The sequence below is a fragment of the Pinus tabuliformis genome, chromosome 2_2 (assembly GCF_031772625.1).
Source record: "Pinus tabuliformis cultivar Carrire ecotype Pingquan chromosome 2_2, CPIR1, whole genome shotgun sequence".
NCBI lineage: Eukaryota > Viridiplantae > Streptophyta > Pinopsida > Pinales > Pinaceae > Pinus > Pinus tabuliformis.
This window is the reverse complement of record NC_142300.1, coordinates 1,311,241,012-1,311,257,981: the sequence shown is the minus strand read 5'-3', so window position 1 is coordinate 1,311,257,981 and position 16,970 is coordinate 1,311,241,012. Positions and strand designations below refer to the sequence as shown.

The 16,970-nt window shown below is 34.4% G+C and overlaps 1 protein-coding gene across 1 annotated transcript; it reads right to left on the bottom strand.

Annotated features, from left to right (window-relative positions):
* Positions 1-310: 310 nt before the first annotated feature.
* Positions 311-862, bottom strand: LOC149198345 (uncharacterized). The gene has a single exon (XM_089409017.1). It carries the CDS (start codon positions 860-862, stop codon positions 311-313), a length of 552 nt encoding a protein of 183 aa, XP_089265143.1.
* Between the last annotated feature and the right edge of the window lie 16,108 nt (positions 863-16,970).

Here is a 16,970-nt window from a genome sequence, read left to right as displayed (position 1 = left end):
AATTGAAAAGGTGCAAAATATCAGATCTTCTTTCATTTTATTATGTCGCTGTCGAACCGTATTTGCCCAGCCATATAAATCAGAGAAGTTTGATTTCAGGAATAACAACATTTTGATTTTCTTAATATCAAATATGTATCAACTACAATTGGGACCCAATCAGATTTCTGGTTTTGGATTAAAGCCGCTGCTTGGCCCTTTGAATTGAATGTTGTTGTTGCTGCTATAAATAAACCGGGTAAGGGACTAATTTGAATTTGTACACTTACATCCCTACTCAATCATCCAAAATTCATGAAATTCCGTATAATCAAGCAACTTCCACGATCGTATCGAGCTTCACTCTCCATTGTTTTCTGGGAGACCCAAACTGTGACCGCGGGGACTTTGAGTTATTACTTCCACACCCAGATAATGAATACAGCTGCTCCGATCTCAATTTCATTTTTTCTTCTTCGCCTCCAATTTGTGGGTCTCTGTAGAAGTTAGGCTCCATATAATCTCCGACCCCATATTTGGTACACATCTGTTTCAGTGCAGAATTAGCCTTGTAAAGCAGACAAGCCATATCCGACTCCGAAAGCACAAACTGTAGCTTCTTTCGCGGAAGTAGAAAGTAGATTTGGCCAATCTGTAACTCCTCGCAGGGGAGAAGCTCCGACATCTTTTGGCCGATGTAAAGGTAATCGGAGTTACAAATAAAATGGTCCGGACTTTCTGTCAGGATCTGTTGGGCCTTAACAGGGCGAGAAAATTGGTAGTAGGTGCCGTCCATCAATATAACAATGGCTGAAGGTGCTCCTCCACCTCCTCCTCCCAATGCTGCGTAAGGTATCCCTGCAGATGACATGCAGATTCCCATCTTTATGAGCCTTCCAAACTATGGGAAGCTTAGTTGATCAATATCGATCTCCCTCAGCGAGAAATCTGGTTATACGAATGGCTCCTTGTCTCTCTTTGTTCTCATCTATAAATCACGATGAGCAGGAGGAGGGAAATGGAGAGAATTTATAAAGAAGAAATTAGAGGTCTGCTGATCTGTCTGCTAATAAATTAATCACAAACAAACGAGAATGGCAGGTCTGCTGAACTGTCTGATAATAAAGTAATCACATTTGCTATTATTGGAGGAGGCAGCGCTCGTGTGCGAATACCTATTTTATGTAAAGGCGAGCGAGCTAAGGGCAGCTTCTGCTCATGTGTTTCTGGAAAAAGCAGGGATGGTTGGGGCTCTAAATATAAATTGGAAGATAAGGGTTAAGGCATGAGGCGAGAGACATGGGAGCAGTATGATGTATAATGTAACGCAACTTGGATATCATGAGATTGTAGGAGCAAGCATGTCGGATATCAAAAGAGGCGCAGGCTGGCAAAGGTGCAGAAGTTGGGTGATGATGCATAGGATTTATAGAAAAAGATAACGTGCAAATATAAGCACGCAGGCCGGCATCCAGGCAGCCCAAACTTAGTAGATTTGATTAGAGCACAAGGTATCATGGCCGCAACGACCCTTGGTGACGGGGTTTGCGTTTCCGTTATTTATTTACGACAGTCGACACTTCTCGCTTCTTTATTGTTCTACACATGCGGAATTTCTATTGGTTTATTTATTTATTGTTCCGTTAGGCGAGGATTTAGATGGAAAAAATTATTTAAAGGAATATTTTATTTGAAGTTTTGGAAAATGATTCGCGGAAAATTTAAGTGTTTAATATAATTTTATAGATGAAAAAAGTCAGGTATTTAACTGCGTAGTGCTCGAAATTGTGTCTTTAAAACCACGTAAAGCTTTGAGACCAAAAAAAATCCATTTATTTCATCCCATTAAAAATAATAAAAATTTAGACGGTTTTAAATATGAAAAAGTGAATACATAGCTGCGGGTTGATTGATTTGAACAATATGTTGAAGAACCTGGTTTTTTTAGTTGTTTTTAGTGCGATTTTTTGGGTTTTGGCTGGATTTTTCAGGTTTAATTTCTCTAAAAACTGGCAAGAATTCATTTAAATCACAACATTGATGATAAACTCTGCACAATAGAAGTGCTCTAGGGGTTTTTCATGGTGTTGAATTTATATATACAATCAAAAAACTAGTTTAAATAACACAAATCAAGATTTCACCTTAATTTTTTCCACCGGATTCCAGCACCGAAAACTCCAAAAAGTCGCACTATAGACAACTCCATTTTTTATACAACGTTTCGAACTTTCCTTATGAGTCCATCATGAGGGAAATTGTTGCCCACTACTTAGGATGGGTGAGTACGAATATCAAAGCTCTTATTAATAGTTTTTGAAACAATCTATGTTAAATCCGTACAAGGAGGACTAAACGTCACTTGAACACAATACATGGACACAACAGAGGCATCTCTATCACTGAGGGAAGTCTTATTTTTGGTAAGAAAAAGAAGAAGAAATTATTTTAATGTCCAAAAGGCTAAAGATAACCTATGGGACACATTGCTTCTTTATTTGCTTGATGTATTCGACCCTTTTTCTGTGAAGCTTCAAAATAAATGCTCCTAGCTTCTCAACAAACTCCTCGCTAAATAGATTATCCCAAGAGCTCGCTGCCAGCATATCTGCATACCTTTCCCTATTGCCTTTGAAGGCCTCATATTCTAAAATGAAATGTTTTTCTATTTCCACCTTTTCGGAAGAACAAAAAATGCATATTCTTTCCTCCCACACTTCCTTTGGCCTTTTCCAGCGCCCTGTTTCACAACGGAGTTGATGAGAATTAGTCCTTAACTGAGCAATAAGAATCTTGGCTCTCCAAGAGATCTTGGCCTCTATGTATGCTTTTGGTTGATGACTATGAGTGGGATTAAACACTTCAATATAGTATTTTTTCTTTCTTCCTAGCTCATTATCCCAAGTATGCTTGTGGAACTTTTCCATAAGAAAAGATTTTATCTCTTTGTTTTTTATGGGACATGCATTCAAGCAAATACCCCATTTACTAAACCATTTGTTATTTCGTTGCATCCAAGTTCTTTTTCTCTTGCACAATCTATCATTAAAGACAACCTTAGGCCATCTACCCTCTTCCATTTGCTCAATTTTTTTAAAATACCTTATGACTCACACCATAGCAATTGCTTTAATAGGAGCAGTCCCTGTTTCACTTGACAAGATAGCATAAGGAACTGCACTTTTAATCTTAAATTTGTTTGTAATCAAGTGCTTCTGAATTTTCTCAATTTGTCTCCATTGCATGTCGGATGTACTACTGGCCCGTAGTTTACAACCATAGAGAATCACTAGAATTAGTAGAAGCCCAAAAATAGTTTGAGTGGTTTTCCAATCCCATAACTCTGCCTCTCTACACCTATTTTGAAAAGCATAAAATGCTTTCCAACCCCCCAAAGTTCTTTTCTTTCTACAACCATTCCAACATAGATTTTTGTTGAAGTCAATTACAAGGTATTTGTAATCCACAACTTCTTCCAGAATGTTTCCTTCAAAGTAGAACTTATGGTGGTTATGTTTTCTTTTCCTAGAGAAAACCACTACTTTCGTTTCGCCGATATTGACTTGCATCTTCACACTTCTACAAAAATGCTCAAGGGATAGTAAGTGCTCTTGCAAACCAAGAGTCGATTTAGCGATCAGAATAAGGTTCTCTGCATACAAAAGAAGACTTATAACAAACTTGCCAAAATAGATACCATCACCCCCTTGCGAATTTAACCACTCCTTAAGCTTGTCGATATATAAACCAAAAAGGGTAGGAGACAGTGGCCAACCTTGCTTGACCTCGATATCACTTCTAAAACTTTCAGAAATGCTTGTTGAAGTTCTAATTTTGACTTTCACCTCTTCATATAGCCTATGCACAACTCCTCTTAAATGTTTAGGAACCCCAAGTTCCTCCATTCTGTGCCAAAGCTTATCCCTCGGAACCGAGTCAAACATTTTTCTGAAATCAACAAAGACTTCTCCCTTTTTCTCCCAAACTTTTTCAATGATGTGCCTTAAAGTTATACAATGATCAACTGTGGAATGTTTATGTCTAAAACCTGCTTGCCCTTTAGCATGTTTATCTCTTTCTTCTGCCCACTTGCTAATTTTGTTTTCTAGCATGCTTCCAAATAGCTTTGCAAACAAAGGGTTTATCATAATGGTCATATAATTGGAGGGATTATTGACGTCACCGCTCTTGAAAAGAGGTATTGCCAGACTAGTTGTCCAATTTGTGGGGAGACCTTGTTGTATGATGTTGTTGAAGAGTTTTGTAATGTGAGGTGCGAGAATCTTTGAGCCCCACTTTAGATATTATTCTTGGAGTTCAACTAAGTCTTTTGCTTTTCCAACACCCAACTTCTTGATACCCATCTCTACCTCTTGTACCGTGAAGAGTTCAGTATCAGTGTTGACCAAGGGGGGAGGGTCAACCTTGGGAACCTGTTCATAGAGTTGTCTTGCATAGTCAAACCATTTAGAAGTTGTAATATTATTTCCAATTTGTATATTTTTCAGTTGGAGCTCCTTCCAAAATAATTTGGGATTATTTTTCCTAAGGAAGATTAGTTCTTCCCTCCTTGAAACCATGAAATCAGTCTTTTTCTTGCTTAATAACTGCTTGTAAGCTTTGAGCTTTATGTTATCCTTGTTTGACTCTTTCCACATTCTCCTTGCCTTTTTGCATTCCTCGTCAAACCAAGCATTAACTGGAAAGCAATTTGTTTCAGACTTCTTAATTTTTGCTCTTTTGCACTTTGCAAGTGCACATTGAATTAAATGTGTTAATTCATGACTATGAAGGCTGTGAATTGTAATTTTCTCCTTCTCGAAGAGCCTCTCTAGTGTCATTTTGAAAGTATTACAATTTTCTGGCGTCAAAAAAATTCTGCCATGTGAAATATTTTGTTGGACATGCTAAATTTTTTACTCTATTTTTTTCTTTCCAATCCAAGCGAACTCCAAAATCAAGTACAAATTTTGACCACCATTAAAATCTTTCTTGTGTTTGGTTCATCCTACACCAACCCAACAATGTCAATGGCTTGCGGTTGCTTTAAATGGTTTAATTTAATTGCACAATTCATTATTTATTTAAACATATTATTTATTTAAAAACGTACTATTTAACTACCTTAAAATATTAATCTTTAAAATCTATAATATTTAATATTATTAAATTATTTTAAATATTAATAAATTATTTTAATTTTCATTATATTTGTGATAATAATAATATATTGTTTTTATTGAAATTATAATAACATTTAATCTTAATTTCATACATAAAACTCAATATTATTTTTTATTATAATTTAATAATTTTTAATTAGAATTTTAAACTCTTTATATAAATTATTTAACTTTTAAAATATATTGAAGTATTTGTATAACTTTATAATATAAATATTCATAATCGCGTAAGATTTATAATCAATATTTTTTTGTTTAATAATATCTTAGAATTATTTTGTGTTAAAAAGTTTTTTAAAAGTTATTATCTTATTTATAGAGGAAACAGACTTTTCTTAGGAATTTAGAAAATAATTTAAAGAAAAAAAAATGAATTTTTGTTATTTAAAATGTATTTTTGAATGCATAAATGGATTCGGCATCTTGAAAAACTTTCGGGGCATTTGAATTCTACAGATTAAACAACTTAAACTCAAGTTTTTAAAAATCTCTCTTGGATTTTAGTGTGTGAAAATGATTATTTCGTATATAAATTAGACTATGCCTTTTCAATTATGTGTGAAAAAGATCATTTCGTATATAAATTAGACTATGCCTTTTAAAAATAGTTGTTATTAAATGTAATATTATCAAAATATTTTTTTATCAATAATTGTATATTTAAAATTAATTTTAATAAATAGGGGTACCAAATGTAGAGGGGCCAAAAAAGAAGAAGGAGAACTAACATTGTTTTGGAGTGTAAACATTGCCATCAACAAAACTTTGCTTCTAGGTGTGAACTTAGATGGAGCCTTATATCTTCCCAAATTAATCATAATTGGGGGCTCAAACACTTTGCTCCTAGTTGTGAACTTAGATGCAACCTTACATCTTCCTAAATTAATCATAATTGGGGACTCAAAAAACAAAACAAGGCATTTGCATCTTGGCTTCACACCCTCTAATAAGCTACTATCTATCTTTTGAAGAATTAGTTCATCTCTAAACTCTTTTCTTGAGATGCACTTTTTCCCTAGTATCAAAATGAACAATTACCTTACTCAACAATCACTAAGGCCTCCAGAACCATAAATATCAATGAGAGGTCTTATTTCCATCCCATCCCATGGTATGGAATTGATTCCATCTAGGCTCCATTCAACAACTCATTTGGAGGCTTTAGGAGTCACCCTGTTGGTATGACTACCACAAGACTTGGAAAGTATATTAATTAAATTTTGTGTGCAATTTCTTGGAGTGTCCAATTTACCCAATGTTGATGATATGGTTGACTGTTTATGTGTTTATGAGAGTTTATGGAGAATGTCTATTGCTCTAGTTTTGGAGCCACCCCACATGAGGATTCATCCTCTTATGGCTCTTGTGTGCATGAATCTCTTAGTGCGTGGGGTGTTCATAATTTTTCCTCTCTCTAGAATCTTTATGTGGTATTCAAGTGATTGGGAGATAGAAATTCAACCAATGTATGTGTTGGTGATAATGATTATGCATGTGGATGTTGGATGGGGTAAGGAGTCGGTGAAGGAGTCCCTAGATTTCTCCACCAAGGTCGATGAAATATAGGAGAATCTTATCCTTCTACAAATTTAGTTACTAAGTTGGCTCCACCAAGGAAATTTTAATTGAACATCATAAACTAACGTAAAGATTAGGAGAAAAATTTGACAATGTCAAAAGATTGTTAGAGGAGTATAGACAAGCTCTTAATGGGGGTGTCCCCACTCCCTCTTTCTTCATAAAATCAATTAGTCTCTCTATTTATCTTCTCCCTAATCAAAATTTGGAAGTGCTTCTTATTGAATTTGTTATTGCATGTGGTTAGCGTGAGGTCTTTTCCACTATTTAAATTTAAACACAAGTAAAATTTAAATACAATGTAATATCGAATCTATCATATAGACAAATGTCTTTACATTCTATGGAAAAGTTTGGAAATTCTTCAATAGAATTTTTCCAGGAAAAACCTTGAACATCAATGAAAACCTGGAAGAATTACAGAAAAAGAAACTGGTAGAAATATTACAAAAACACTCTTTTGCATATGCATGGGAATATACTGATATGAAAGGAATTGATCCTAAAACCTGCATGCATCATATATATATTGAAGAGAATGCTAGACTAGTTTGAAAACCACAAAGAAGAATGAATCCAAATTTAAAAGAAATTGTTAGAGAAGAATTGCAGAAACTGTTAAATGTAAATTTCATCTATCCAATATCAAACAGTCAATGGGTTTCACCCCTAGTAATCGTTCCTAAGAAAAATGGAAAATGGAGAGTATGTATTGATTACAGGGAATTGAATAAAGCAACTTTGAAATATCACTTTCCACTTCCTTTCATAGATCAATTTTTAGATACATTAGCAGGGAAGAAATATTTCTCATTTTTGGATGGTTTTAGTGGGTATAATCAGATTCAGGTAGTACCTGAAGATCGAGACAAAACCACATTCACCTGTCCATGGGGGACTTATCATTACCGAGTACTTCCTTTTGGATTATGCAATGCTCCAACAACATTCCAAAGAGGAGTACTAGGAATTTTCTTTGATCTTATTCATGATTTTGTGGAAGTATATATTGATGATTTCATAGTTTATGGAAATTCTTTTGAATAAGCACTTGAAAATTTAGAAAAAGTTCTCATAATATGCAAATAATCAAATCTTTCATTAAGTCATGATAAGTGTTTTATGATGTTTAATGAAGGAATTATTTTAGGTCACCATATTTTGGGAATTTAGTTGGAAATCTGATTGTCAGAAGGCTTTTGGAACTTTGAAAAAGAAGATCTCTGAAGCACCTATCTTAAAAGGACCTAATTGGAGATTTCCCTTTCATATATCAATTGATATTTCAGATATAATTCTAGGAGTTGTGTTAGGACAAAAATACCTCACTCCTTATGCCATTTAGTATACCAGTAAAAATTTAACTCCTGAAGAGCTAAATTATTCTGTAACTGAGAAGGAGTTTTTAGCTGTCATTCATGCCATTAATAAATTTAGACATTACATATTGGCTATGAAACTTTCATTCATAAAAACCATTCTGCCATTAGATATTTAATGAATAAACTAGTTACTAATGGTAGAGTAACAAGATGGCTATTACTATTACAAGAATTCAATATCACCATTCTGGACCGAGCGGGAAAATAAAACACAATCGTTGAATTTTTATCTAGAATTCAAAAATGATAACAATGATATACCTGTAGAGGATAAGTTTTCTGATGAATATCTTTTTGTAGTGTCTACTAAATCACCTTGGTTTGCAGATATTACCAATTATTTAGTTTCAGGGAAGTTACCCTCCTATTTGTTTCCTAGAGAAAAGAGAAGAATAATCTCATCAAGTGCATCTTATTCATGGATAGATGAAGAATTGTACAAGACAGGACTAGATCTCATCATCCAAAGGTGTGTAAGAGAAGATGAAATACCTGAAATACTTAAAGCATGCCATGATGAACCATGTGGGGGTAATTTTTCTAACAAAAGAACTGCTTATAAAGTCCTTCTCTTAGAATATTATTGGCCTTCCCTTTTTAAGGATTCCAAAGAATATGTTAAGAGGTGTGATAGTTGTCAAAGAATGGGGAAACCTGTTCCTTCAGATGAAATGCCACTACAGCCTCAGATACTCATCGAACCTTTTGAAAAATGGGCTTTGGATTTTTTTGGACCAATTAATCCATATTCAAAACAAAAATATATATATATATTCTTGTATGCACTGATTATGTTGGATAGATGCGAAAGCACTTTCTTTTGCTATTGAAAATGTTGTAGTTTCATTTCTTTTTGAGGATATTTTTACTCATTTTGGTGTCCCAAGAGAAATTGTAATAGATCAAGGAAAGCAATATACATCCATAGTAGTGTAAAAGATAGTGGAAGAATATAAAATCAAGCATGAGATGTCTACTCCATAACATCCACAAGAAAATGGAAAAGTAGAGTCTACAAACAAATTGATTGAAGCAATCCTTACCAAGATAGTTCACTTGCACAGAAGGGACTGGGCCGAAAAGCTTCTAGAAGCTTTATGGGCCTACCATACCACATGTACAAACACTAAAGGACATACTCCCTACGAACTTGTTTATGGGAAGCAGGTCTTATTTCCAATTGAGTTCTAGATTGAGACCTACAAGACAACAATCAAGTTGGGACTTGACTTATCAGAAGCACAAAAGAAAAGAAAGGGACAACTCAATGAGCTTGATGAAATAAGACAAGATGTTATCCAGAAGACTAGTTTAGTCCAGCAAACAAAGATCCATATGGCATGATATATACATCAAATAAAGAAAATTTCAGCCAGGAGACTGGCCATTACTCTTTGATTCAAAGTTCAAAAATTTCCAAGGAAAATTTCAAACTCACTAGCTTGGCCTTATGAGATTGAAAATGTTTTTGATAATGGAGCAGTCAGAATTATGACTATTGATGAAGAAAAAGTTCCTCCTAGTGAATGGACATCGACTCGGGATCTATCACAAGCCAATAACAAAGGAGGAATTTGTAAATATTTTCAAAGACAACTCTGGTTCGAATATGAAAACAAACAATTGTTGGCATATTTATGCAGAAAATTCAAGATGAAAACCAAGAATTCTTGGCATCCTAAATTTTCTTTGTATTCCATTTTCTAGAATCACATTTTCTTTTATCCCTCTCTTTTCAAAAAAATAAATAGCTACAGAATCATTGATTTTCTATAGCTTTGATGACTTTCTACAGCCAATGTGACAGACACCTCTGATCATGCAATTGAAGGAATGATTGACTCCCTCCATTGCAAGGTACCTGAAGACAACATAAAAGGCAACCAAAGGTTAGCAAGCAAATAACTTAAAGGTATGCATTTCTTTAATTTAATAATAGGGATTAAAACATTACATATATGAATTATAAGACATAGTACTACCGAAAAATCAAAATCATTATTGCAAAGAGTTGGTCGTGTCATGTCAAATATTGCATAATCTGCCATTCACTTATAGTCATCATTGCTCATATCTCGATCCATTGAATCGGCTGCCCAAAACATAAGCATAAATAATCTTAACGGTTAGATTCTGCTTCATTCCATTATATCCTCACTACCTACGTTTTCATTGTTCCATCACTCACACTCTTGGCCTCTCCACTCTAAAAACCCTATCAAGTCATCCTACCCTGTCAAAAAAAACAATTGTGAAACAAAGCTTCTCGGCCATGGGTGTGATAGTTAGAACGGAGCTGACAGACAAGAAATTCTTAGAAAGGTATCCAAAAACAAAAGAATTACTGCAGAAAGCACAGTGGCTTGAATTTATAGAGAAATTTGATGGCTTTCATAGAGAAGTGACCAAATCCTTCACTAGGGCCTTTGATGGAGTCGAAGAAGAGATAGGGGACATCAAATTCACAGTGACAGAGTCATTTATAGTTGAAGCCACTAGATTGCCACAAATGGGAGAGAAATGGTTCAAGAACAAAGGAATAGAAACAGAGGACTGGAAGGTTTTCCTGAAGAAACCAAGCATGGACACCACCATTTTCAAGAAGGGAATCCCAAGCACAACATTGAAAAGTAAGTGGAGAAACCTACTAATAATTTAAAAATTTGTTACCAACGAAGGAAGGTTTGGATGTATGTTTTTCTATCATATTCGGCTGCTAATGAATTTCCTCGAAGAAAATGAGATAAATCTTCTATATTTCTTGCTGAATAGTCTTAGAAATATGTCAGGAAATGTACAAATGATAATTCAGTTTATAGATAATACAATGTATCACCATGGTTTGGTCAAAATACCTGTTGAATTTCATCTCCAAAACATAGGTGATAATTGGGAGAGATTTTTAGTTAGAAATCACTTTCAGGAAGAAACTCATGGGCAGCGAAATAGCAGTAGACCTAAGAGGGGAAGGACAAGAAAAATTGATAAGAAACAGGAACAAGAACCACAACTGTCACAAAACCTATTAGAAGATGACATCCTGCTTGGAGAAGTTTTAGAGAAAATGGACAAAAGAAATGTTAGAAGAAAGAAATCCAGAAAAGGAATAGAGATTTCATCATAAGAAGAGAAACCTACAAAAGAAAGGAAGAAAAATCAAAAGACCACTGTCATAGCCTTAAGAAGGAGTACCAAACTCAACTCAACAAAAGGACTACCCTCAAAGAGCACGGAGCATTTCAGTATAGAAATAGAAGAAAACTCAGAAGTCGAAGAAGAAGATTCAGGAACTCCTCCAAGAGTTTTGTCACCAAGGGTTTCACCACCGAGGGTTTCATCACCATCTGTTACATTGCCTCCTCAGAGTCCAAGACGAAGAACACCATAGATTGATCCGATGCAGCAGGAGATCTATGATTATATTGAGTCCTTGGAGAAAAGGGACGCAACAAGAACATCAATTCCAATACAAGAGGAAGAAGAAAATCAGTTTAATGAGCCATAAGAACCTCCAGTAGTCAATATATTGAAACAAGAAATTTTCGAACTGGAGACATTAAACAGGTATATCAAAAATGAAAATCAAGCCTTGAAAGCACATAATGAAATTCAAATAGCTAAGAGTGACAATCTCCTCTTACATCTAAGTCTGTGGTTTAATAAGAACAAGAAACTAAAGAATAAAAACAAGGCTTTACAGAAACAGGTTATAAACTTGAAATACAAGATCCTCATGAGGAAACCAAGGATGGCAATTACTGGAAAGAAAGTGAAAAAGATGAAGTTGGATGTACTGGCAAAAGTATCCAAGCAAATGCAGTAGTTCAAGATATCAATTTTGCAGTTTGTATGAGGACATACAAAATCTTCGATGTGGGGGGATGTAGAGTTCCATAATTTTTTTGTTTTGACACCCTTTTTCCACCATTTTCCTCTTTTTCATCATCACTATCAACTCAATAAAGGCAGTAAATCATAGATTTTGATAAGGTAATAACTCTTACATGTCTTATTTCTCATATGCGTTAATGTTCCTTATTGTTATATTAAAGAGTGCATTAGCTACAGAATTAACATGATTCCAAAGCCATTTTGTAAATCTGCAGCTACCTCATGGTTCGCAGGGTTCTGGTGTGCTAATGAAACAACTAAACATATGGATAGTTGAGGATTGATCCCCTCATGGATCTCCTCCTATTCGCTCGAGCTAGTTCACCAAAGGGATCGTACAGTAGCACGGTCAAAGATACAGGTCAACACGTAGCAACAAAGAGTCTAGGCACAACATGTTTTCTCGATTTTCTTTCCAAATAGCAAATCAACGAATAACGCTTTTCCTGTTTAAGTTTCATATTTGAATTAGGATTAAACATTAGATCTGTAGGCATGGAAGTCTCAACAGATTGAGCACGCATTTTATATAAATATGTATCTTCTATAAATGATAACAAAGAGGAAGTATTAAGTTAATCGCTGAGAAATTGCGAACCAGACCTTCACTTTTGCATTAATTTGAAGCTACTTTTATGGTTCGATGCGTATGTGATTGTGAATCATACCTACTAGATGCGGAGGGCCCCTGCAGATAGTCAAGGTTTTAGTTTATTTTCATTTTGTTGCTTTATAATTGCTTTCATTCAAATGCTTTCTATTATCACTGCATTCTAGTTTCATTACTTCATTGTTTTTGTTATTTTGTATAAACTCAGTTATCTCGTTTATCATTTCGCATTTCGTTTATGTTTACAGTCTTTCAAATAGTCTAGTTCTTCAATTCTTTTTCGCTTCATTACATTCAACCTCTTCATGCTTTTTAGAGTTAGAATTTATATCACTCTGCAATTTGTAATTAGAAATTTCCTTCATGCTCTTTAAAATCAAAATTGTATATATTTCATAAACAAGCTTTTGGATTTCAATACTTTGTTTTCATAGCAGCAAAGTGTTTATATAGATTCATAATTTTAGGATGAATAACATAAAACATTTTAGAATGATAATCAATTAGATACGATTTGATAGATTGATCTAACAATAGCTTAACTCTCATTCATTCTAATAGTAGCTTAACTTTCAAGTATTGATTTGTAGAAATCTAACTCTAATGAAAATCTAGATAAACAATGAAAATCTCAAAACAAACATAACCATCATCTTACTAAACGAAAGAATAGGCTTCTAGCATATATAGTGCACCTACACTTCACAAGTTTACCAACTCCGGTAGATAATTTATGCTTGCAATTTAAGAACATTAAATTGACCAAACATATATGTCAGCTTAAATTAATTCTACATGTAAAACAAATCTATATAAAATAAGAGAATGATTCAAGTAAGTTAACATGTGACAGTAAACAAGAAGGTGTGGTGATTGACTTTATAATAAACATATGCATTACAAAATTTCATATCTTGAAAATTTTATAGTTTGAGACACCATTTCAACATGATTTCATTCTTACCTTTTAGGGTCACCCCCAAACATACACACTCTCTCTCTATCTCTCCCTTGTCACTTCCTCTCTCTCTCCACTTCTCACTTTGTGCCTTTCTTCTTCCCTACCTCTCTCCCCCTCCAACTTCATCTCTCTCCCCCTCCCTCTCTCTTCCCACATCACTCTCTCTCTCTCTCTCTCCCCCCTCCACTCCCCTCTCTTGTCCCATCACTCTATTCCTCTCTCTCAAGTCTTCTCTCTCGGCCTTCCTCTCTCTCCCTTTCTCTCTTTCCTCCCTTTATCTTCCCCTATCAGCCTCTCTCTCTCTCTCTTCCATCAAATCATCTCTCTATCTCTTTCTCTTCGCCCTCCAATCTTCTCTCTTCCCTCATCTCTCTCTCTCTCTCTCTCTCTCTCTCTTCAATTGTGTTACTATATCCCTCCCTTTCTCCTTCTCTCCCCCCTTATCTCCATCTCTCCTTCTTTGTCTCTTTATCTCACCCCTAAACATACACACTCTCTCTCCATCTCTCTCTTGTCACTCCCTCTCTCTCCCCACTTCTCACTCTCTATGTTTTTCTTCTTCCCTCGCTCTCTCCCCCTCCAACTCCATTTCTCTATCCCACTCTCTCTCCTCCTCTCTCTCATCCTTCCTCTATCTCCCTTTCTCTCCTACCTCCCTCTCTCATCCCCCATATCTTTCTCTGTCTTCACTCCAATCCTCTCACTATCTCCCTCCCTCTCTTCTTCTCTCTCTCCCACCTCTGTATTTATGTCTCCCTCTCCCTCTCTTACCCTTCTCTACCTCTCTCATTATTCTCCCTCTCTCTCTCTTCATTCGTGCTCTCCCATTTCCTTTATTTTATCTCCATCTCTCCCTTGTCACTCCCCCTATCTCTCCACCTTTATCACTCTATCTTTGTTCTTACATATATATAACAAATTTAATATTGTATTAATAAAAAATTATTAAATTTAATAATATTAATATAATATTAATATTAGGGTTAATAATGTTTTTCTTGCATGGTATTAATAATAATTTGGTCCATGGTATTTGGCCCATAGGATTGGTATATAATTAGATGTTGATTTCTAATCCTATTTGATATATTTTTATTTATTTACCATACCTCTTTATACCTCTTTTATATTTATTTATTTACCATACCTCTTTTATAAATATGGTATTTGGCCCATGGTATTAATAATAATTTGTCCCATGGTATTTGGCCCATAGGCTTCACCTAAATAAAACCTCTTTTTTGAGTTTTTGTAAATATATAGAAGTTTATGGAGTAAATACAAAATGATGTTTTATTTATCTACTAATACATCTAATTTATTTCTATTTTTATTTATTTACCATACCTCTGCAGTAAGTATTAAAAGAGGTTTTATTTATTTACCATACCTCTAATTTATTTATATTTATATTTATTTACCATACCTCTTTTTTGAGTGTTCATAAACCTCCTCATATTTTAAATTTCTATTGTGTTTATACATCATAATAATTAGATTGATTTTTAAATATGAATGACATTAGATTAAAAATGTTATATGTTAAACATTACATGTTAAATGTTTACCTGTTTACATTTACATTTACTACTTTTATGTTTATGTTTACTTTTAGGTTTAGGTTTATGTTTAGGTTTTTATGTGAGATCTACCCCCATACTCCGTTGTACTCCAACAAAAATGTTAAATGTTAAACTTTACATTTACGTTTTTATGTGAGATCTACCCTATACTCAGTTTTTATGTGAGATCTGACGCACCTGTATCTACCCTATACTCGGTTTTTATGTGAGATCTATCCCGGCTGTAGAGCATTTCTTGTCGCAATAAACATTACATGTTAAATGTTTGGGTGTTTACATTTATGTTTACATTTACGCTTACATTTATGTTTATGTTTACATTTACGTTTACATTTATGTGTATGTTTATGTTTACATTTACGTTTACATTTATGTTTATGTTTACATTTACGTTTATGTTTATGTTTACCCTTAGCTTTAGGTTTACGTTTTCTGTGAGATCTACCCACATATCCCCATATTGGGTTGTAGAGCATCTCTCGTTGAAATAAACATTAAGGTGTTTACGTTTATGTTTACATTTATGTTTATGTTTATGTTTAAGCTTAGGTTTACATTTATGTTTTTATGTGAGATCTACCCACACATTGGGCTTAGGTTTACGTTTACGTTTTTATGTGAGATCTACCCACATATTGGGCTCTTGGGGGAATAAACATTACATGTTAAATGTTTAGGTGTTTAAGTTTATGTTTACATTTACGTTTACTTTACCTTTATGTTTAGGTTTATGTTTATGTTTGCATTTACGTTTTTATATGAAATCTACCCCATACTAGGCTTTTGTGAAATATACCTCATACTGGGCTCTTTTTATGTGAGATCTACCCCACACTAGATTGTAGAGGGTCTCACGCAATAAACATTACATGTTAGATGTTTAGATATTTATGTTTATGTTTACATTTACATTTATTTTTACATGAGATATACCTTATACTATACTCTTCTTATTTTTACATGAGATATACCTTATACTATACTCTTCTTAGATCAATTCATTAGAGCAATTATTAATGAATGGTGCTTTTATACCATTTAAGGCCACCATAAACCATTGACATTGTTGCGTGGGCGGCTTAGGATGACCCAAAATATTCCTTTAAATAATTTTGTCTAACCCCATCCTTGAGTGATATGATAGAATAACAAAGAAATAAAGAGATAGAGAGACCGAATGGGTAGAACAATAAAAAAGAAAAAAAAGCAGAAGTGCCGAGGTTCATAAATAAAAAAACGTTTCGCCAAGGGTACCGTGATAGTTGAGCCATGATTCCATATGCTCTAATAAAGTCTAACAAATACTCCCTATAAAATCCTATATAGGGAGTAACTTCTGCACCTTTGCCAGCCTGCCCCTGTTTTGATACCCGCACGCTCGCCGACACAATCTCATCATATCCAACTTGTGTTACATTATACATGATACTGCTTCCATGTCTCTCGCCTCATGCCTTAACCCTTATCTCGCAATTTACTTTTATATCCCCAACAATCCCTCTTTTTCTTTCTAGGAAAACAGAGGAATGCATACACCAGCGCTGCCTCCTCCAATAATAACAAATGTGGTTACATTATTATCAGACAGTTCAGCAGACCTGCAATAGTCGTTTGTTTGGATCAATTTATTTTTACAATATTTCTAATTCCTTCTTTATAAATTCTCTCCATTCCCCTCCTCCTGCTCATCATTTATAGATGAGAACAAAGAGAGACCAGGAGCCATTTGTATTAGCAGATTTCTCGCTGAGGGAGATCGATATTGATCAAATAAGCTTCCCATAGTTTGATAGGCTCGTAAAG